The 23,306-nt window shown below is 39.6% G+C and overlaps 4 protein-coding genes across 4 annotated transcripts; 3 read left to right on the forward strand and 1 right to left on the reverse strand.

Annotated features, from left to right (window-relative positions):
• The first annotated feature begins 872 nt into the window (after window positions 1–872).
• LOC102719512 (hypersensitive-induced response protein-like protein 2) lies at window positions 873–4,576 on the forward strand. Its single transcript, XM_006660501.2, has 6 exons — window positions 873–971; window positions 2,764–2,959; window positions 3,089–3,209; window positions 3,513–3,604; window positions 3,678–3,774; window positions 3,968–4,576. Exons 2-6 carry the CDS (start codon window positions 2,771–2,773, stop codon window positions 4,324–4,326), a joined length of 858 nt encoding a protein of 285 aa, XP_006660564.1. The 5' UTR covers window positions 873–971; window positions 2,764–2,770; the 3' UTR covers window positions 4,327–4,576.
• A 534-nt stretch (window positions 4,577–5,110) lies between these two features.
• LOC121055345 lies at window positions 5,111–6,816 on the reverse strand. Its single transcript, XM_040527707.1, has 2 exons — window positions 6,454–6,816; window positions 5,111–5,570 (listed from the first exon to the last, which is right to left on the reverse strand). The coding sequence occupies exons 1-2, from the start codon at window positions 6,606–6,608 to the stop codon at window positions 5,414–5,416; spliced, it is 312 nt and encodes a 103-aa protein (XP_040383641.1). The 5' UTR covers window positions 6,609–6,816; the 3' UTR covers window positions 5,111–5,413.
• Window positions 6,817–11,295: 4,479 nt separating this feature from the next.
• On the forward strand, window positions 11,296–14,780 carry LOC102719793 (mitochondrial outer membrane protein porin 1). Its single transcript, XM_006660502.3, has 6 exons — window positions 11,296–11,447; window positions 11,589–11,656; window positions 12,539–12,649; window positions 12,890–12,976; window positions 13,064–13,272; window positions 14,253–14,780. The coding sequence occupies exons 1-6, from the start codon at window positions 11,402–11,404 to the stop codon at window positions 14,554–14,556; spliced, it is 825 nt and encodes a 274-aa protein (XP_006660565.1). The 5' UTR covers window positions 11,296–11,401; the 3' UTR covers window positions 14,557–14,780.
• Window positions 14,781–15,929: 1,149 nt separating this feature from the next.
• LOC102704835 (isochorismate synthase 1, chloroplastic-like) lies at window positions 15,930–22,066 on the forward strand. Its single transcript, XM_040527575.1, has 15 exons — window positions 15,930–15,944; window positions 17,683–18,155; window positions 18,831–18,948; window positions 19,049–19,165; window positions 19,236–19,382; window positions 19,498–19,572; window positions 19,634–19,702; window positions 19,931–20,049; window positions 20,172–20,229; window positions 20,367–20,477; window positions 20,630–20,714; window positions 20,855–20,952; window positions 21,083–21,175; window positions 21,258–21,342; window positions 21,681–22,066. Exons 1-14 carry the CDS (start codon window positions 15,930–15,932, stop codon window positions 21,330–21,332), a joined length of 1,653 nt encoding a protein of 550 aa, XP_040383509.1. The 3' UTR covers window positions 21,333–21,342; window positions 21,681–22,066.
• Window positions 22,067–23,306: the final 1,240 nt, after the last annotated feature.

A 23,306-nucleotide genomic window follows, 5' to 3' on the forward strand; every position in this document is an offset into this window, starting at 1 on the left:
TCGGTCCAGCTCGTTAAGATAATGAGCTCGGCTCGGTTCGTTATCGTAACGAGCTAAAAACTCAGCTCGGCTCGACTCGTTATAAAGCTCAAGCTGGCTCGTTAGGCTCGTAGGCCATGCATAAAAAGTTAACTTAAACAATTTTTCAATAGGTTATACAAGCAATTTTTTATTTCAAACATGCAAATCATATGAAATTGTATTTAAATATTAAAGTTTGAACCAACAAATCATATGGTGAACCTATGAAGTACTGAACACATGCATTATAGGGTGAAATCAATAAACGCTGGTGAATCTTGTGTCTTTGGTTTAGCTCGTTAGGCTCGCGAGCAGCTCACGAGCCAGCTCGAGCTAGCTCGTTATCTCTAACGAGCTAAAATGCTAGCTCGACTCGTTAGAAAAATAAAACGAGCCGAGCCGAGTTTATCACGAGTCGAGCGAGCTAACGAGCCACGAATTTTCTGTTCACCCTTATATATAAGGGTTTTTTTTATCATCCTTGAAAAGTATCTCAAGGTACCAAGAATTTTAATATAAATATTTGGTAGCTCAAAGTATCACACATTTTACATTAAAAAGTGTTTATACCTTGAGATACTTTTTCAAGGATAATAAATGAGCTCTATATATACATTATATACACTCGTAAATTTAGACAAACCTGTACAGTCTTACGGCATGCCACGGAGGTAGAGCTACCAAAAACAAAAAAAACGCGGCATCGTCAGGCAGGCGATCATCACCGTCCGATCGTCTCCGGCCGTCCGTCTCCGTGCCGATGAAGAGCACGCCTCCTCTTCTCCCTCACGTATATAACTATATATACGCGACCTCCCATGGCCATGGAGCTCAAAACCCCAAAGCAGCAAGGCCGCAGCTCCCTCGCCTCGCCTCCTCCCGTGTTGCTTGCTCCGGCGAAACCCTTCGGCTTTTTCGTCTGCTTCTCGCGACGGTACGGATTAGGCAAGGTAAGATCTTTTCTCTTTTTTTTTCCCTTGTGCCGGAGGCGAGGTTTTTGTGCTACCTAGCTATCTGCCTCTCCCTGAGTATTAGGTGGATTTGATCCCTGGGAAAAAAAAAGTTATGGATTTGATAATGTGGGCACGGGTCTGGGTTTCTTGGAGAATTTTCTAGGGTTCTTGGGGGATTTCGTGGGATGGGATGGTATGCGAATGAAAGGTGACACATTTCTTTGTTTTCGTATGATTTGAGGTTGGTTAGTAGTACCTTGTGGTGTTAAACCCTACTGATCCTTGCGGAAACTGTTGAAAACTGCGGCGATTAAGGGCCGTTTCGAGTTTTGGTGATGGATCTATATGTATGCATAGGCTATGCTTTGTAGCCCACCTCTTGGGGATTTCGTGATATGGTATATATATGCTAGAAAGGTGACAATTTTCTTTTCTTTAGTATGATTTGAATTCTGTTAATTAGTACTCCATTTTCCATTCTAATAGATGACGCCTTTTTTATCACACTTTTAATCATTCATCATATCTAAAAAGTTTGTGGGAATATGTAAAATATTAAGTTATAATTAAGATACATTTGTTAATAAATCTAATTACAATAAAATAAATGATAATTATATAAGTTTTATGAACAAGACAAATGGTCTGTGCCAAAAGGTCAACAACAACATCTATTAAAATATGGAGGTAGTAGCTTTTTGCTCTTAAACCCTACTAAACCTTGGGAAAATTAAATTGCAGTGGTCTGAGGATCGTTTTGATTTGTGGTGATTATGTCTTCTGATCCAAGTCTTTTTATTGCACATCAGTTGTTTGTCTCTCCTCCAATGTTTTCAGTATTTTTCTTGCGGTATTTGAAATTTTGAATTAGCTTCTGTTGAATATTTCAGAATGTTCTTTTTTTCGCCTAATTCTTAGCAATTTTCAAAGCGTTGTTCTGTATCATATGTTCTTATAGTATTTCCAGTAGTAGTTGTCATCATGTATCGTGATTCTGATTTCACATGATGCGCCTTTTTACACTAACTGTGATACAAGTTCAAGGCTTTTCTTTTTAGAAAGTTTTCAATGTATCAATTCTCAATATATGATGATGATATTTCTTGAAAGGTGTCAAATTTCTTGTTTTTAGTTTGGTTATAGGTCAAGGTTAGTGCTTTTTGGGTGCAAAACCATACCAATTTTGTTCTTAAAGATCCGGTATGGATCTTGTTGTCAGCACATGTTTACAGTAGCATATTAGGCTTTAAAGAGTGGTGACCAAGAACTTCCACCTGGTGACCATTATCACCTTTGATCTATGTTCCTAACTGCATATGAATGTTGTTAGTCTTCCTCATTTGCTATCTTACTAGTTTGTCATTTTCTTCGGTTGTCACTCGGTCATTGAATTGATACAGCTGTTTTTGTGGTGTCTCTATATTTACTAATTTTCAAAGCAGCATTATAAACTATTTTAGATTTGTCATGATATAATGTTATTTTTATTGGGCATGATCCACATTTTTCGTACTATTGGTCACTAGCATTGTTACCTGTGCTGTGTTAAACTTAGTCTGTATAAATTACTATCCCATTTACTGTTCAAGTATACTGTTCCTGTAAGCTTTGTTTCAGAAACGATAAATGAAATCATACTTGCTGCCAACGATCTTTCAAGTTTTCTCCTAAAAGTTAGGATGGTCCTTTGGACGTTGAATGAATAATCTTGCGTTTGTACTCCCCTTAGCTGTCATTTATGCATTGGTACATGGAATCATCATTGTCAGGCAGCCTTTTTTTTTTTCAGGCAAGGCATGGGTCAGTGTCTCGGTTTAGTGCAGATTGATCAGTCAAATGTAGCCATCAAAGAAACCTTTGGGAAGTTCAGTGGGGTTCTGGAGCCTGGGTGCCACTGCTTACCTTGGTGCTTTGGACAACAAATTGCTGGTTACCTCTCGCTGCGTGTGAAACAGCTGGATGTCCGCTGTGACACAAAGACAAAGGTTTACTTCAGCCACATTCTATTTTTCTTTTTTGTTTTTATAATTCTGTTATGTAGTGAAACCCAGATGCATTTTCACTTTTTTGTATAATTTTCTGAACTCTAATGTATGGGTTTTTTATGCATATAGGATAATGTGTTTGTAACTGTTGTTGCATCTGTGCAATATCGTGCTCTCGCTGATAAGGCATGTGATGCCTTCTACAAGCTAAGCAACACCAAGGGACAAATCCAGTCGTATGTCTTTGATGGTAAGCCTTCTGTACTTCCATCTGTTTAAAATTCTACTTTCAAGTGCTCGTCTATTTTCCTAATATTGTCCTCAAATCTGTTCTTCCCTAAGCTAAATGCTTGAAGTTAGCAATTTTATTTATTTTTTTACTCCTCCATACCTCCTTTGTATGTGCATTGTACATTATTTTTGTCCAAAAGTTCATTGAGTTAAACCATGCTTATTAGAATATGCATGTTATCATCATATATAGTTTTGTGTTTAGTTGTTAACTAGTAACAAAAAGAATTGTTTATCATGGCGCTATGCTCAATATTTTCAGTCATTAGGGCTACTGTTCCAAAGCTGAACTTGGATGATGCATTTGAGCAGAAGAATGATATTGCAAAAGCTGTTGAGGATGAACTTGAAAAGGTTAGTCTATCATGTGCTGCCGTATAGACTAGAAAAGAGAATATTTGACTGACTGGATTTGAGAACGTTGTAGGCAATGTCCACATATGGGTATGAGATTGTGCAAACACTGATCATTGATATCGAGCCTGATGTGCATGTCAAGAGAGCAATGAATGAGATCAATGCAGGCAAGTAACTATTTCCCTTCCCCCTACATAAAACTAATGCTTAATCAATCTTGACCTTCTTGCCACAGATTGAATTGATAATAGCTACATTTCATCATTTACATATTGATTGATTCATACCCAATCTTCCACTAAAACACCTGCTCAGTATCATCTTCATATAACGTCTTGATTTATGGAGATTGTTGAGCAGCTGCTAGGCTGAGGGTGGCAGCCAATGAGAAAGCTGAAGCTGAGAAGATACTGCAGATCAAGAAAGCTGAAGGAGAGGCAGAGTCCAAGTACCTGGCTGGTGTTGGTGTCGCGAGGCAGCGTCAGGCCATAGTGGATGGGCTGAGAGACAGTGTGCTCGCCTTCTCGGAGAACGTCCCTGGGACTAGTGCAAAGGATATCATGGACATGGTCCTGGTTACCCAGTACTTTGACACCATGAAGGAGATTGGTGCCAACTCCAAATCCTCTTCAGTGTTCATCCCCCATGGCCCTGGAGCTGTCAGAGATGTCGCTGCGCAGATAAGAGATGGCCTCCTCCAGGCCAATGCCCAACAGTAGAAAGGATATGCTTCTGTGTTGCAATCATTATGAATCAGACGAATCACTATCCTAGAAACATATTATGTGAGATGAATGTCAGAGCAATGGTTAAGTGAGATAGTATGTTTTAGGTCGTATACTTATTACCTAGATTAGATGGCTATCTAGTGAGTCTTTCATGAGTTGCAGCTCATTACTTGTATTTGTAAACCAATTGTCAGACATATTATCCTGGTTGGTATCACTTGAGGTTCAGACATATTATTTGGTGACAGTCTGCTGTCTTCTGTATGGTTTTTGTCTTATGTGGAAAATCCGTCTGAATCAGATTGAGTTTACTGTGTGCCATAATCTGGCTATCAGGCATTGCGTTCTTTTCTGCAAAGCCGGACAGGTTTATAAAATCAGAAATTCAGGACCTATGCAATGGTTCACAATTGCAATGGTTCACAATAGTGATGTGTGCATGTAAGAAGCAGTTTTTTAGCACACGGGTGTATATACACCCGTTGCTTGCATGTCTTCTAAATAGTCATAAAAAAATATGAAAAAATTTGACAAGATAGTTTAATATAAGTTATATCACTTCACCAACATGCAAGTTTAATATGCGTATACTTAGTTTCAGTTTTGTTTGTTTTTTTTATAACTTGTAAAAGTTAAATTTAAACTTGCATATTTATGAAGTGATATAACTCATACTAATCTATCTTGTCAAATTTTTTCATATTTTTAATGACTATTTAGATGGCATGCAAGCACACGGGTGTACCTACATCCGTGTGCTAAAAACTGTTTCCCGTGCATGTAACTCAATTACTGGCAGATTTCAGTATGATACGACTGTTCAACTATTGTAGCTCATGCTGCTTTTGCTGACACTAGTATCACTACCAGTATGTAACATGGTTTGCTTTTGTTCATGAACTTCCCGACCAATCAACAGTACAATTATACAGAATAGTTATTCGCCATGTACCTACATCAGTTTATGAACCATGTACATACATATTCCATTACCCAAACACACAAATCTGCCAGCAACCGACAATGGCTCATCTGCAATACAGCACTGGCGCCATCTGCTAGGCCTTGTGAAAAATGCTCAGGAACACAAGCTTCGCAGGGTTTTGATTGACCTTGAGCAGTTCGGGCATGGCGGTTGTGGCTCCAGCTTGACATGGAGACCAAACTGGTTCCAGGCATCCATGTACTCCTTTCTCCATTCCTCTCGCAGCTCCGCGGAATCACGGTACCATTGCCTGATGATTCACAAATGGTGAGCAAGTTTCTTGTCAGAAGAAGCAAATGTGCGGAGCAAATTGCATAGAGGTAACAGAACAAAAAATGAGGCTTTTGTTCAGTATTCACTTGTTTTTCAAGTGACACTTAGACTAGCCTTGTTTGGGGAGCTTCACACAACTGCAGCTTATCCCAGAATCTCCAGATATTAGAAGTTATTCCAAACAACACTTAACTTATAAGAATATGTAATTGGAAGATTAACTAGAAGTCAGAGCTGAAAAAACTAGGTTTTCTTGATTTGAGAAGCCAGCTTATTACCAACTACTTCTTAGAATCTTATGGTACTCGAAAAAGGGCCTATGAAGGTTTAACTTATAAGTCTAGCAACTGTTGAAAGACTAGAGTAAATAAACTCATGTGCAGTGACACAGGCCAGAAAATTCAGCAAGAAATAGTATACTGGTTGTTTACTTGATAACTTGACTACTCCACAAATTAGATAGATTATACTCGGATTAGGGAAACAGGATCCACTGATGGAGTTCAAGGTTTGTTGCTGTCAAACACAGAAATTAATCGGATTTAGGCTTCTCCCCAATTCACCAACGATAATCCGAATCCACCACCAGTTCACCTCTACACTATGCAGAACAGAGGTATGATTCAGACTGTAACTGGAGCTCGCTGCTCCTGCCCAGAGCAGGCGATCGTCCGAGAAGACGGAGAATCAAGCAATAATGGATGCGGTCACTGCATCAGAGGAGGAGCGAATTCTCTTATTCTCGCCCTCCGGGACCTCTCCCTCGACGAACGCCAGACTCGGAGGCATTCCGTCGAGCACGTCGCGTGCAACGACCGGAAAGAGGGGTGGGAGGGTGGGGTGGGCGCGTGCTCGCTGACCTGCAGACGAGCGAGCAGCTGAGGAGGTCGACGCAGTCCAGCTGCGAGAACACCCGCGCGATCACGTCCGCCGGCGCACGCAGCGCCGCCGCCTCCGCCTCCTCCTCCTCCTCCTCCTCCTCCTCCTCCTGCCCCTTGTGCGGCCGCGGCGCCATCGCCTCCTCCTCTCCTAGGAATCTCAGCACACCCAGCTGGCGGGGTCGAATTCAACCCATCAGCCACGGATCGCAACGTAATCTTGCGCATAAAATCCAAGAGAAAAAAAATACAAATTTGCCGCGATTTGTTTAAGCTCGAGTGGATTGAGACATTCGCTGCTCTTTGGACTACTAAAACGAATGGGAATTGGGAATGGATCGAGAGCTTTTCTTTCTCGTTTGGTTAAATACCCCTCCGAGTTCTTTTTAAATAGATAACATTTTTTATTTTTACATAGTAAGTTTTATCACTCGTCCTTAAAAAAAGATTATGTAACAATTTTTTATTTTATTATGATAAAATTTATTGCAAAATAAAATATGATTATAACTCATTTTATCACGTATTTGCACAATTTTTTTAAATAAAGGAATTGTTAAACGTACAATAAAAGTTTGAAATACGAGTTTTTAAAAGGAATGCGGTTTGAATGGGATTAGACTATTAACTTTATTAACGTTTTTATTTGGTTAAAAAATATGGAACTTTTACACCCACATCTTTTCGCTAAACATATGCTATAAGCTAAAATTTAAATATTTAACCTTAAATTTAATATTGATTTTTGGGTGTTTCATCATAATCAATTTTCGGACTTTACTATTAGGAACACATATATAAAATATTTATCCATAGATTATTTTTCGTTAAATATAACGTCCAAATGCCAAACAATGATCTCCTTATGCGGATGGGATAGGAAATTAAGTAATAAACTCTTTGCGATTTAATACGCAGGGAGAGGGTGAGAGTTTGGTAGAAATTTGCACTTTTTCACTGTTTACATAAATCTGAATCACCCATCATCACTTGAAATATAATCCCCACATAAACTCCCAACTGGTTTCTTCTCGTCCTAGCAAACAAGACAATGAGGCTAAAATCATTTTCTCTTCGCAATCTCGCCTGTAATTTTTTTTCTCCTCTAAATTCCCAGAGCTCTCTCCCAATACGAAACCAGCCCAAGGTCAAGAAGAGATGACGCGAGATTTGTGGATAACACGACATTAATTCAAGTGATTGCGAATGTGGATAATAATTAAAAGGTGTGCTTCGGAAGGAAAGGGGGATTCCAGACATGGATTTGATTGAAGAATGCTGGGCAAGGGAGCAGGTTGATGGTGATGCACGGACTGTCAGCGTCGTCTTTTCGTGATTATAAATTAAAATTAAAATCATTTTTAAATTTGGGGTAGATTTTGGTGATATTTTTAGTGTTGACTTTAGATCGAAAAATATGTATATCAAATTATTATTCACAAAATATTTTATTTATTTATAAATACGTTGTTTGGTTTTTTCTAAATAAGTCAAATAATCGCCCGTGTATGCTTAAAGCACATTCTTGGGCGGCTTATGATGTCATTGCCATGGGGTATTATATCGAGAGAGGTGTTTGACGTAAGCTTACGTATGTTGCCCCGTCGTATTTGTGGCTAACAAAAGGGTAGTATAACCTCATCCATTGCAGTTTTTTACTTATGTTTTCAAAACTTAAAATTTAAAATCTATATTTAAAGTTGATTTTGTGATTTTTTCTCATCATAGTTTATTTTACAGTATTTGCTTTTAGATTAAAAAACACGTAAATAAAAGTTTTACTGTAAAAATAATTTTTAGATGTTAATAAGTTGTTCCACTTATGCTTATAAAAAAAATGTCTTGTGACGAGAAGACAGCAGACCCTTTCGCGTATTGTAGTAAGATTATGGATTTACATTGGTGTCCATCTCTTTAAGCATGTGTTTATATACATGAAGCCTGAAGGTATGTTTATAAGAGAGTTTCAGAGAGGTCAGAAATTTATTACCGGTCTCCATTTGATTAAACACGTGTTAGAAGCGTATCTTTGATTTTGTGAGTATGATATACGTGTATATTGGTGCGTGTGCATATTTATCTTCTGTGTAATATAAAAACATGGCTAACAAATTATAGGGTATAAATGTGGTAACATTTTATTCGAAGATGTATTAACAGCATGGAGGGTTATAGAAGAATGCATAACATGTCGACGTAAACTTTATCTAGGAACATAACTAATCCACTAGATAAGGGGTAGTTGTAAAAAAAACTAAACGACATATTTATAAATAAAAAATAATTTATGTAACTTTTATAATTAACGATCTAAGAGTCAACGTTGAAAAATAAAATTCAGTAAAAAACCTTAAAATCAGCTCTAAATTTAAAATTAAAAAAAAATCAAATTTTAGATTATAAGTCTAAGCAGAAGCGAAAAGTGGTGGTGAATAAAAGTTAACAATAGTGTTTGTTTGGAACAATATATGGGTTTTTTATTGTATTTCTCTGGAATGTTTTTCCATGCGTTTATTTAGGACAAGGGAAAAAGTGCTGCATTCCTTTTCAATGGAAACAATTCCTCTATTTTTCACAGAAAGCAAACATATCTGATTTGAACTCTTGCAAAATTCCTATAAATCTCGTCCATTCGAAAGGATGCCATGTCTCAAGTTTCAAAACAACGTCCTAGGTTATTAGTTTTTCTGTTTGCAATTTTACTGTATTTCGGCATTTTTCACTTCCTTTGCAAAACATGTACGTACATAGAATTATAGAATGGATACACTTCTTCACCGATTGTTTAAATGGATTATTTGCTACACACTTCAAAAATAATGCATCTCTAAAAACTTTCTTCTACTGCATTAAACCAACTGTTTCAAGCTAATTGCTAGGTTAATTTTTTTTAAATGTTTGATTTATTTCTACAAAACAAAAAGGACCTAGACCTAGCTGAGCAATGCGATAACATTTCTTGCCATGATCAAAACACACCCAAAACCAACATCCCCTTAATATCTCGTTTAATTGTTTTTGGGCCACATAAACGCGGCCCTCAAAGCCTGGGCTACTGGCTTGGGTAGGATCATGGGCTAGTATAAGTCTAAATTTTTTTGATGGGTTGGTTTTATACTCTTCTTCAATTTTAAGCTTCAAAATTCAATTTGAAAAAAATGTTGTAGATAGTTTTCCTTTTTCCCCCAAACATAGCATTGTATTTTACTCCTTCCAATTTTTTATGTTTAGTGTCTTTGATTTAAATTTGAACCTACATTTGACTACTCATTTTATTAGAACATTAGAACATTATGTACTTATCATTTATTCTGGATCCACCGCTGATATGTGTTGTACTTTCCTAATACGTTCAAGTGCTAAAATGATCAAAAGTAGGGATTGTCAATGGTATTGGATTTTCTCATATAATTAGGTGGCTTATGATGAATTGAAAAAAAAATTCCATAGCAAACATTGAGTAGGCTCTTAAAACTAGATTCAGTATGTGCTCTACTTCCACAATACATTCACGCGTTAGACTAATCAAAAGTAGGTATTCTTTCTGTTTTAGCCGCAAGGAAAAAATGGTAATACTTTGCCCATAGGCCATTGGATAAAGATTGCATATATCAACGTTTTTTTTTGGGGTCAAGTTTCAAACATTCTTCACTGCACTTATGTGACACCATATACAGTATCTACTATCTATGACTTGATGATTGGGAACCTAAGCACGTATTAATCCATGAAAATAATTTAAAGGAATATTTGATTACATATACATCACTCAATCATGTACATATACACCACCCAATAATGTACACCTTGTTGCATCAGTACTCTAGAATCCTCATATTCAACCACTTGGTTTGGAAAAGAATAAACCCTTTTGATGCTCTCAAGTCTCAGCAGACTACACAGCTCCAGCCTGTGAACTCAGCTGCTTTAAAAAATCAAGTAAAAATGATAGGGACACAACATGAGCTACACATAAATGTTGCTGGGCAGCTAGTTTAGTTTTACATACTTTCAGTTGTGAATTAAGAAAAATGCTAAACGCTTATATTCTGTTGTAAAAAATTTCAAAGAAACAATTTTGTTTGCAATGAGTGATTAAAAGTATTATTCAATTAGTTACAATGGTGTAATTTAATGATGTTTACACTTGTGCGTTCACAAAATATTTCTACTACTCATCTACTTCACATGATTATTGCCACGTATTTATTTGATACATATGTCTTTAAAAGTATCTTTTCTCAAAAAATATTCTACTGTATTACGTAAAAACACCTTTTTAAAGTTATTTGTTGCTTCTTGTAAAATATTTAATTTGTCCCCAAAATGAAGTACTTGTAAGTCCTATAATATAATCCAACCAATCACCTATCTAAAAATTCTAGTCCCTTTGTTCCACGGTAAGTGTATTTTTGCACCGTTTATTTTCAATGTTTGACCATCTGTCTTATATTTTTTTTAAAAAATTAGGATTGGCATTTTTGTTATCACGAAATGATAAACCATAAATAGTATTTATGTGTGACTATTTTTTTATACTTTTTATAATTTTTTTAAATAAGACAAACAGTCAAATATTAGACGTGATAATTTACAAATATAGTTATATTAGGAGGGAGGTAATAGTAAACAGAAATTAAACATAACACGCATAACATTGAAGATTGAACAGGAAAGGGAAAAAAAGATGAAGAAAAATATCAAAGGAAAAAAACATCCTAACAAAAGAATAATCATAAGGAAATAATCTAGGGTTTATCTGGGCCCACACGACAGCCTCTCACACGCTGTGTTTTTCTCCGCCTTTATTCCCCTCCCCTCCCCTCCCCTCCCCTACCCCCTCCTCCGCCGCCGCCGCCGCCTCCCTGCCTCCCAGCCCGCGCACACGCACCGCCGCGTCGCGCCGCGTCGACGAGGACCGAGGGAGGAGATGGTCGGGCCAGGGCTCTACCCCGAGATCGGCAAGAAGGCCAGGGGTGAGCACCTCACCTGCCCGCCTCATCCACCCCTCATCCCCGTTTCTTGAGGGATTCCTTCGTTCATTTCTCGAGCTGCTTGGTGCTTCTCGTTTTGGTTTATCTTTTTCTGTTGGGTTGTTGATGAGTCGCTCGCTGCAGATCTGCTGTACAGGGACTACCAGACCGACCACAAGTTCACCCTCACCACCTACACCTCCAATGGCGTCGTAAGTGCTCGTGCTCTCCTTGTTGACTCGCGTGCTCCTGCCAGGAAGAGGCTTGCCCTGATCCGGGCCGTGTGGGGAATGCGTTTTTTTTTAAGTTTATTTGCGTGATTTAGTGGCCCTAGCATATCGTGCTAATGTGTCATCGATTGCTCCGCAGTCAACCGCGCTTGCGGCATGCCGATGTGCTGTGGCTTGTGTGCGTTCTTTCACTGCTTAATGGTGGAGGATTTGTAAGCTAAAGCATTGGCCAAGAGATGATTAGGAGGAACCGTTGTGCTAGGCAGATTTAGATATTTTTTTTTTCCATTGAAAACGATAGGTAAGGAGTTGTGTTGAAACAACAGCATGCTTGGGAATTGATTGGTGGTTGAAACTTTTTTCCAAGAGATGGAATCTGAGTGTGTTGGTTGGAGAACAATAGTTTAATTACCCTTGTTAAGCGAATACGGGAAACTAATGGAGCAGGGTGAGCTCTTGTTTGATACATCATACATCGTGCAAGTACACTTTTCTAAGGGTTTGCTTGTGACAGAGAAAAACTATAAGCTATACGAGAAATCCCTTGATGCAACAGGCTATAGTGGCACAATTGAAGTGATCCTTCTAATAGAAGCATGGATGAACGAGATTTTTTTTTCCTAAATTAACTGTCTGGTATTGCTGGAATAATGAACTATGGAGTCTGTACTAATCAATTAAATGTTTTTTTATGATAGCTGGTAAAAGAGGCGAGGATGCATATTTGAGGGTTATCTTGGAGTTGTTTTTCCTCTATAATTTGTGCTCACCTTACAGTCTTACGCAGTTTTGTTACAGTCATGCTTGTTTTGACAACTATGATGTTATTTGTTTTGGGTTTTTATATGTTATTCCTTGATGCAGGCAATCACTGCTACCAGCACAAAGAAGGCTGATCTGATTTTTGGTGAGATCCAGTCACAGATAAAGAACAAGAACATCACAGTAGATGTGAAAGCAAACTCAGACTCAAATGTATGACTCTCACACACACCCGTGTGCACTCATATAAACTTGCACACAGCTCATATTTTGTGATCGCCTGTTATGTTCCAATGGTCTGAAATCCTTGTTTCACATGATTTTTTTTATTTTGCTATCTGAAAACATGCAAATATGCTAGTACTAGTTTTGGATGCATTGAGCAATATGTTTGGTGATTAGCTGTCATGTCATTCTCCCCCATTTTGGTATTGACTGCTTTACTTTGGCTAGGTTGTTACTACTGTAACTGTCGATGAACTTACACCAGGATTGAAGTCCATCTTAAGCTTTGCTGTTCCCGATCAAAGATCTGGAAAGGTAACTTTCTCATCCTCCACACGACTTCTTATTTTAAATGAAACTTTCTTGCTTGGTTGTCTTCACACTTCTACTTTCTGGTTGCAGTTTGAGCTTCAGTACTTGCATGATTATGCTGGTGTTAGTGCAAGCATTGGTTTGACTGCCAATCCTGTAGTCAATCTCTCCAGTGTTTTTGGTACCAAGGCTCTTGCTGTTGGTGCTGATGTCTCACTTGATACTGCCACTGGGAACTTGACCAAATACAATGCTGGATTGAGCTTCACTAATGATGATCTTATCGCATCATTGAACCTGTAAGTGTTCTGGCTATAGTGAATGTATCAGAATTATTTCCTTCTTATAACTTCACAGCTCATTCAGCTGTGAAATTGACATCTATAAATCCTAGTCACCATTCCGTGTGTCCTGCTAGAAGCAATGCGTCTGTTCTTGCCTTCTATTACCTGTAGGCTGACAGGCTGTATCCCAAATAGAGTTTGAATTAACTAAATTATATATATTGACCAGGTTTCATGATCTACCCTCTACCTCCTTAAATAATGGTAGGAAACATATGATGAAACCAGAAATAAAACTAGAGTAAACTTATCAGTGTTAATATCTTATTGTAGTTGATATGTGTTCTCTAGTGAACCGCAAAGAGAAAGGTAGTTTATAGGCTATGTTTGTGATTACTCCCTCCATTTCAAAACATAAGGCACATTGTGTTTTGTTAGGGCAAAACTTTGACCAAAGATTAATCAATTAATACATCAGTTAAGTGACAAGTATAATCATAAGCAAGTACTCTCTCCGTTTCATATTGTAAGACATTTTGGCTATGTCTAGATTCATCTATATATCAATGTATATTGTTTATATATGTCTAGATTCATTAGTGTAGAAAATGCTAAAAAGTCTTGTGGAATGGAGGGAGTAATTGTTTGTCAAACACTCAAACCTTTGCCCTAACAAAGTAAAATACACTCTATATTTTGAACGGTGGGAGTATTATTCAAAAGCTACTATTATTATACTTGAATTTGTACTGTGAAGATAATTTCCACTAGGCGCCAACATTGAAAGCTGATGTTTGGTGTTATATTCTTTTTGAAGTCAAACAAATATGCTGTAAGAATCTAGAGACAAGTGTCTGATTTGCACACTTGTTGGTTAAACATCGATCTTCATTAGCTTCATCTTTAGGTAGATATACTGGGCCTATTTGTAAGGACTACCTACCTGATTGCATTGCCTACCAAAAATCTCAGAAACGTAAACAACTTTCTTACAGGAACAACAAGGGAGATAGCCTCACTGCATCTTATTACCACATTGTGAATCATTCGGCCACAGCTGTTGGAGCTGAGCTTACCCACAGCTTCTCAAGCAATGAGAACAGCCTTACCTTCGGTACTCAGCACACTCTCGATCCGCTGACTGTTGTTAAGGCCCGCTTCAACAATTCTGGCAAGGCCAGCGCGCTGCTCCAGCACGAATGGAGGCCCAAGTCACTGTGGACCATCTCAGCAGAAGTTGACACCAAGGCCATTGAGAAGAGCTCAAAGGTCGGCATAGCGGTGGCCCTCAAGCCTTGATTTTCTCAGGTTGTACTTCCATTTCAAATCTGAAACTGAGATGACTTGAAAAACATCTTGCTTTGCGTCCACTTTGTGGTTGTTGCGCAGTCTAGAGATTCCAAGAACTGCCATGTTTCCTTTGAGGAATTTTTTTCAGTTAACGGTGTAGCACTTATTCAATGAGCAACCTTTGCACTGCAATAATTCAAGCTCGGCAAAATTCTGAACTTGCTTCTAGGCGATAAGCCTTTTCCATTTCTAGTACATGCGGCTCACATTCTGCTTGTGGTTATGGTGGTTCAATCAAACTGATTGTTTAATGTCAATAGCGTGCAATGGCAGTAAAATTGCATGTTAGTTTATGCCTAGGGGGTCATCTTTTTTGCTTTTTGAATGAAAACGCCAAACTGTATATTTACAATAAAAAATAATTTATGGATAATACTTTTATATACGTGTTTTTAGCGATCTGAAAGCAAAGGCTATAAAATAAAATACGATGAAAAAACTTCTAAAATCAACTTTAATTTTAAATTTAAAAATTTAAGTTTTTACTTATAAGTATAACCATAAGAAAAAAACGATGGTGTTAATGTACATTAGTCAGCTTACATATTCGCAAGACGTGGCTGATGGACAAAAGCATCTTCACATTTGTAGGTGTGTACTACGCCACTGCCGTTCTAGGAGATAACTTTTGTGGCTCAATACACGTAGAGATCTTTTGGAAAGAAGAAATACGGAATATGTTGTTTTGTGTATGCAAGTGATTGGTTGATTGATCTTATGTGTCTACAAACTTCGGATTATAAATATAGAAGGCGACGTGGCAGATTAGCAACGTTATTTCCAAGACACTACTTTCTTCTTGTAACAAGCTATCGAGCTACTCGAAATCACTCTTCTTGTAAACAAACGATGTAATTAACTACTCAAATCCTGCTTCACTTTATTTTTTGGTGGAGTTAGAACCGTTTCGTTGGCTGTACAACTCAATAAAAATGAATGGGAGCTCGACTAGTATTATCAGAAGAGAAATGATACGGTCAAAAAGTAAAAAAAATAAATAAAAATGATATTATTTTGTTTAGGGGTATGTATTCTCTGTACGTGAATTAAAAGTGAAGTAATCATACATGCAGGTCATACCTCATACCAATATGCACTATGGAACCATGGTGACTGCTTTGTACTTCGCTCATATTGTAAAAAAAAAGAATGTATATATATCATTCAACTAAATTCGCCCTTTTCTTTCGAACTGAGCTAGTTGTATTAGCCATAAAAAACGCACCACACCGCCACCCTTCAAGCACCTCGTCACCACCTCCGCCGCTCCTCACGAATCGCTTCTGGGTGAAGCTCGTAGCAGGTAAACCCTAGGAGCAACGATGGGGATTAATAAGGTTTTCTAGCCTATGCACTTAAGGTGTTGGAGAGGGGTTAAATGGTAAGCTCGAGGGGAAATGTAAGAATCATGCACGCGTGTCATGCCACGTCGATGCCCGAACTAAATCAAACAAGTTTTGAACCGCATAGATACATGAAAACAAGATTTTGAATCTCAAAGTGCATTTTAGAAAATCATGGATCTACGTGACACCTCGCTGTAACTTTAGAACCGACTGTAAACTTTACTCAATATATTTTAACTTCTTTCTTGCTCTCAGGTAGCCCATGGACTCCCACGGTCGCGCGCATTGGCCTCCCATAACAGGCTCGTCCTCACGGCGCCGCCGCCTCGCCACCGCCGAGCTGCCGATGACGACCGTCGGCCAGCGTCGCGCCCCCTCCTCTTTCATCTCCTCCGCCACTTCTCCTCCCCCAATCCCACTCATTGGCTCACTGCTTCTCTCCCGATCTCCCGATCTCCATCGTCGTGCAGCCGCTTGCGCCGTGGTTGCACCTCTTCGCCGCTGTAAACGAATGACACCGCCTCCCACCGGCGATCCGCATGGCTCCGGCTGTGACCCAGACACCATCAGGACATGCTCGCCGCCTCCCTCCAGCTCCGGGTGCGCGCGGAGCCACTCCGTGTGCTTCTCGTCCCACCTGCGATGGGCAGGTCCATGGTGTACCTCACCTTCGGATCGTCGTAGAACGTCCGGCCCCGCCAATCCGGCCAACCTTATTATCCCCACGCCAGTATGTGTTTGTGCACCAAAATATGCGTCTTCTTTCTGGAAAATCTAAAGAATGCTACAGTGGCCCATCAACAATGTGGGATGTTGAAGGAGATAGCTACGAGTTGTTTGATGGTGGTGTTGATTTTCTTCAGCACGCTGAACTGTGATTTTCTTCATCCACTTCGGTTTCTATAGATGAAATGAACATTTAATTTATCTAGTCTTGCTATCTATTTATTGAGTTAAATTTGAAGTCATAGACTTATTTATGCACCATTGACTTGCTTTGCTGAGATTATTTAGCATTGATTTATGCATTGGTGATTTGGTGAATGGTGGCTTCAAATTCAGTTGTTGTGCAGTTGTGCTGCCAAATATTTTTTTGTGCATATTCTACATTCAAAATTATTGTATTTTTAATTTTTTATATATACGCGTATGCCCGTATCACATATAGGAAAATGCGTTTTTGTATCCGGTATCGATGTATCGCGTATCGTATCCGTATCCGCGTTTCGAGGCAGCTTAGGTTCCGCGCGACCGCGCGCATTAGCCTTTTCGCGACCTATACGTGTCCACGTGGATGATTAGTTTCTCTACGGCTATTTTATTTTTCGCGGCCCACTCTGACCAATAGGGATCTGCCACGTGTGCTGCCAGGCGCGTGAAAAATTACGGTTGTGCCACTTATCCCCACGAGAAACCGAGGGAATCTCCTCTTATCTCTTCGCGGTTTCCCCTCGCGACGCGACGCCTCCACGCGCGTGGGGTGCACCCGCTCGCTCTCGCGCGAGCGCGACCAACCCAATGGCGCCGCGGGCCCTGCCGTCTCCCTCGCCTCGGTGCTCCTCCTCCTCCGGCCGCCGCCTGGCCTCGCCGGCGTCCGCGAGACTCGTACGTGCGCGGCCGTCGTCGTCGTCGTCCTGCTGGTTTCTTTTGCTTTTGCGCTCTTCTCTTTGGAGCTGATCGGTGGTGGTGCATTTCTTGGTGTGTCGTTGCGGCGGCCGTACGCATATAGGTGGGGAGATGGGCGCGGCGGCCGTCGTGCGCGCTGTCGATGAACGGGTGCGCGGCGGGGGCCGGGGACCGCGGCGCGGTGGCGGTGCGGGAGACGCGGGCGCTGCCGGCGGCGGGGGCGCCGCGGGACGCCGTGGGGCAGCTCAGGGCGGCCGTCGCGGCGCTGGAGGCCGACCCGCCGGCGTCCCCGTCGGGCGTCATCCGCATCGAGGTGCCGGTGCGGCAGCGAGGGGACGCCGTGGAGTGGCTGCACGCGCAGGGCTCGCTGCTGCCGCGCTGCTTCTTCTCCGCGCGCGCGCCCTTGCCCGAGCGGCCGGCACTTGCAATCGGCGGCGGCGGCGGCGGCAACGGAAATGGAGCCGGTGGCCTTCTGGAGCAATGGCAGCGGCCGGTGAGCGTCGCCGGCGTCGGATCCGCCGTCTTCTTCCGCGGGACGGAGCCTTTCTCCCTCAGCGACTGGCGCGCCATCAAAAGGTAATTAATGGTCGAATAGCAATCAAGCATCAGTAGCAAATTTAAGCAATATATTACTCCATGATCTTCATTTTTTTTTACTCTCTCCGTCCCAAAATATAACATTTAAGTGAAAAATAATTGAGAAAAATAAATAGAGAATTGTTATGATTGGTTGAAATGACGAGGTTGGTGGAGAAATAAATTCATTTTGGAATGGAGGGAGTATTTTATAAGATATTTTGGTTTCTCTATATTTATCTATGAACTAACATACTTACTTTATATATATCCAGATTAATTAGTATCTATATAAATATAGGATAAACTGAAACATCTTATCACCTAAAACAGAGTTAATAACCACTAGTACTAAATGTTGACAATATTAAGTTAGATTAATTGAAAATACTCCTGTACTTTCTTCCTAATAAAGAAATAAAGAAGGGGGAAAATGTTCACTTGAAAGTGGATCGAACCTCTTGTGTACTCTTTCCTTCTTATGATGCACAAAACCTGTACCGTGTCTCACTGAGCTTTTCACATGATCTTGTCACTGAGCTTTTCACATGATCTTTTAGTATATTGGAATGATCTTGATCGTTGTTTCATGATTGTCTTTGTTTATCTATATTTTTTTCAATGAGCTTCATGCTGATGTTTGTTGTGCCAATGACCTGATCTATGTCCATAAAGATTTCTTTCGAGAGACTGCCCACTGATTCGCGCCTATGGCGCTATCCGCTTCGATGCGACTAGTGACCACTCGGTTGAATGGGAGGAATTTGGATCATTCTACTTCATTGTTCCTCAGGTAAGGTTCTTGTGCAATTACCAGGGATCATCCCAATTATGGATTGAAACAAATGGAATGTGGTACTGACACCTTAGAAGTGTGCTGATACTTGGTTTAGGTTGAGTTCAATGAGCTTGAAGAGAGCTCAGTTCTTGCAACAACGATTGCATGGGATGATTCACTTTCTTGGACATGGCAAAAGGCTGTGAAGGAGCTCCAGTCAACTTTGCAGAAAGTATGCATTTCTCTTTCTTCCAATTTTTTCAATCATGTGGAAGACAGTAACCTGGACGTGCTTTGTGCAGATTTCATCCAGCTCAATTAAGGTGAACAATTCCACCCTGCAAACAACCATTGCAAACCTTAATCATGTCCCTACAAAGGCATCTTGGGATCTTGCCGTTACTAAGGCTCTTCAGATGATCAAAGGGAAGCAAAGGGAATTAGTAAAGGTAAACTAACTTCACTGTTTGTCAAAGAGAAAAAAGATCTAGAGAAGTTTTGTTATGATCATTATTTTGATATGAGCTTTGCCCTGTTTCTTTTACTTATCAATGTTCTCTGCAGGTTGTACTGGCAAGGTGTAGCAGATATATTACTGACACTTGCATTGACCCTGTTGAACTGTTGGCATGTTTGAAGGTATGTTGCATCTCTTGTATTGATGTTAAAGCAATTTAGATCTTTCTGACACTGAATACAGGTTGAGGGCCAAAATGCTTATCAGTTCTGCATACAGCCACCTGATGCTCCTGCATTTGTTGGAAATAGTGTATGTCAATTCTATTCTGAAAGCCGAAGGCACTTATTTATTCCTTCATCACATTTTTTTGTGTGATCTACTGTATCGATTTGATTCAAAATGGTTTACTATAATATCTCCTACTATATTTTTGTGAACTTGGATGGTTTCTCTCTCTTTTTTTTTTCGGTTTCTAATGTTAAATAACAGTGGTCTAAGTTCTAACTAATGTTCATTTTATGCAAATATTCTGAATAGCCAGAGCAATTATTTCACCGGAAATACTTAAACATTTCCAGTGAGGCTTTAGCTGGTACACGAGCAAGGGGGAAAACAACAACCGAGGACTTTCAAATTGGTCAAGAATTGCTGCTAAGGTGTCTTTCCTTCTTCAATTAATAAACATAAAATGAGCCTATCTCTGAATGATTTGAGGTGATATTAAGACCGTGTGTGAAAATAGGAGGAGGTACTCATATAAATGTTAATTTTCTTGCAGTAGCAAAGAGGATAATGAATTTACTATAGTACGGGACAGCATAAAAAAGAAGCTGGAGGCAAGTTGAGTTTTACACTGACTGTTTTTTCAGCATGATCCTGCCATAGTTGTTTTGTCCTGGTTACAAGAATATCAATGGGGAAAAACATGGTTAGTGCAGTTTTATTCAACCAAGGAATATGTTCTATTTTACAGATGATATGTGATGATGTGGTTGTCCACCCCAGCAAGGCCCTTCGGAAACTTCCAAGAGTACAACACTTGTCAGCTCAGTTAGCTGCGAGAATAAGGAATGAAGGTGACGAGGTAGACTATGATTCAGGGCCCTTCTTCAGCTTTTTATTTCGGAACCATTCAGAATTTTGGATTTTCCTTTACAAGAAATTCCAGATCTTCTTTGTTTCTGATTGTTGAAAAATCAGCACACTCAATCTGATCTTTTGTATTGGCCTTGTCAGTTTGACATCCTAAATACTCTTCACCCAAGCCCAGCTGTTTGTGGTCTGCCCACTGAAGAAGCGCGCCAGTTCATTCAAGACTATGGTATGTGCCTCTATAATCTATTCGGGCTACAACCTTATTTTGATAATGAAAAACCAAAGGGACTTTATAAATGAATTTTGGTTGAACGCAAGGTTTGTTTGTGGTGATCCATGAATGTTATGTTGTCCTCTCCATTTCAGAAATTTTCGACCGTGGAATGTATGCTGGACCTGTTGGATGGTTTGGAGGAGCAGAAAGTGAGTTTGCTGTTGGGATTAGATCAGCATTACTTGGAAAAGTAAGAACACATAGTGCAGCTAGTATGAATAACCATACAATTGGGATATGCAATGCTTTTATCAAACATGTTCATGTTGTTACCTTATCTTAAGAGCTGGTTAGTTACAAAGCTGTTTTCCCTGTTCTAGGGTCATAGCACTTTAGTTTATGCTGGCGCTGGAATTGTTGAAGGTACAAATCCGTCTTTTGAATGGGATGAGCTTGACCTAAAAGCATCTCAGGTAATTTGGTTTAACTCATGGTAATTTGTTGAGAGATATTTTGTTTAAAATGCTAACGCATCATGTTTCGAACTATTTTCAGTTTGCAAAGTTACTGCAGTATCAAGAACAACATATTTGCTTGCAAGAGGCTGAAAACATGGGGAGAGTAATTTGAATTGTAACTAGTAAGACCTCACATATTCAGAGATTACGTACATAGTTCTTTATTAATTTTACAGCAATCTACTACTTCTCAAACAAATATTTTTTAATCCCATGGTTTATTCAATTAATTTTAAAGAATTCAATTGAAAATTTCATATTTGGAAGATCGGATGGGAATAGTTCCAAAATAAATATCACGAGAGAACATAAAATTTCTGATATTTCTGGTATTCAGTGTGGTAATCCCGAATCTCTATTTTTTTTTATCCTTACTAGTTACTACTAGTGTGATGAGTTTCAAAAGCCTATCCTTAACTCTGAAGGTCCTGACTTCTTTTGCGCTACTTTTTTTTTACAGGAAGCTTTTGTTTTTATGTGAAGAAGATTGTTTTTTTCCTGCCATGAACTTCAAAGGATTGTGTAGCTTGTTCAAGTTCTTGTGTACCAAACCATATGTTTGATCACTTGAACGCATCCTATATATGCAGCCGCAAAAGCATAAATTTGAGAAGACGACGACGACGAGGATAAAACTAGCAAAGCCCGTACAAAGATTCAAAGAAAGCATTGATCCAGATCAGTATATCTACAATAATTGTAACAACTCTGTTTAGTGCAGTTGTGCAAGTGTATATTGAACTCCATAGTTTTTTTTTTAGCGGCTTTGGAATTGCTCATACATTCGATTCTTGGAGTTACTTAAATATAACAAGCACACATTTTTATGAGCATATATATATATTTCCTTCGCTTTCTTTCTTATTTGACGGGAAAAATTGTCAAAACACCACCCGTAAAGTCAGCACTCCTCTCCAGAACATTATTAGTAAACAAGAACTCTCCAAAACACCACTAACAAACAAGAAATCTCCAAAACACCACTGGCAAATAAGATAGTCATGCCAAAACGCTAAAATTCACGCATTAGATTGTTTTAAATGAAAGCCTTGTATTAGCCATATATTATTCCAGAAATTAATTAAAAATATAAAAATTATTTATTTTCGAATAAATAATCATAGAAAATAGGATATGAACTCGAGTGATACAGAACAGCAAAATAATACTGGCCCTGTTCACTTTGCATTTTTATAAATTGGTAGTTTAGCAGATTTGAAGTGTATCCTGAGATTATGGGAACCATGCCAAAAAATTTCGATATATGATTGTCAAAGAATATTATAGAATCAATGAATGAATGTCAACATAGGAGTACCTGCAAAAACACATCTGCAAGAAACCTCGCCTTTCAGTCAGAGCAAATCAGAAAAAAAAAACAGTGGAATCAAAACGGCGGTCGGGGAGCTTTGCTGTGGACGGGGAGCCGCCGCCTGGAGCCGCTTTCTGGAGTCCGCGCCTGGCCGCCTGGAGCCCGTCGCGCCTGCCGGCCGCGCCTGGAGCCGCCGCGCCGCCAGTGCCTGCCAGTCGCGCCGCGCCGCCCGCGCCTGGAGCCGCCACGCCGTGCCTGGCCGCCTCCTCTCCGCGCGCCCGCGCCCCGGGAGCCGCCGGCTAGGCAAGGAAGAGGGAAGAGAAGAAGAAAAAATGATGAGGGTAAAAGAGTCACTGTGTCTCAGTAAAAGACAAACAAAGATAAAAGAAAAAAAGAAAATAGTACGATGAAACAGACAATGGCTAAATAAATGATGTTTTGAAGAGTTCTGGTTTACTAATGGCTAAATAAGTTCTTTTTTTTTCTCTCTAACTGTGGTCTAGGTTCTAACTAATTAGCCAGGGCAATTATTTCACCAGAAATACTTGAACATTTCCAGAGACTTTAGCTCGTACACAAGCGAGGGAAGAAAAACAAGGGACAGTGACTTTCAATCAGTCAGAAATTCAGGATTTGTTGCTAAGATATTACCTTTTCTGCTTCAATTCATAACCACATAATGACAAATTAAATGGACTTCATTTATTATTTTTAGTTGAAAGTAAGGTTTATTTATGGTGATCCTTGAACGTTGTCATGTGATGTCCATTTAGA

The sequence above is a fragment of the Oryza brachyantha genome, chromosome 9 (genome assembly GCF_000231095.2).
Source record: "Oryza brachyantha chromosome 9, ObraRS2, whole genome shotgun sequence".
NCBI lineage: Eukaryota > Viridiplantae > Streptophyta > Magnoliopsida > Poales > Poaceae > Oryza > Oryza brachyantha.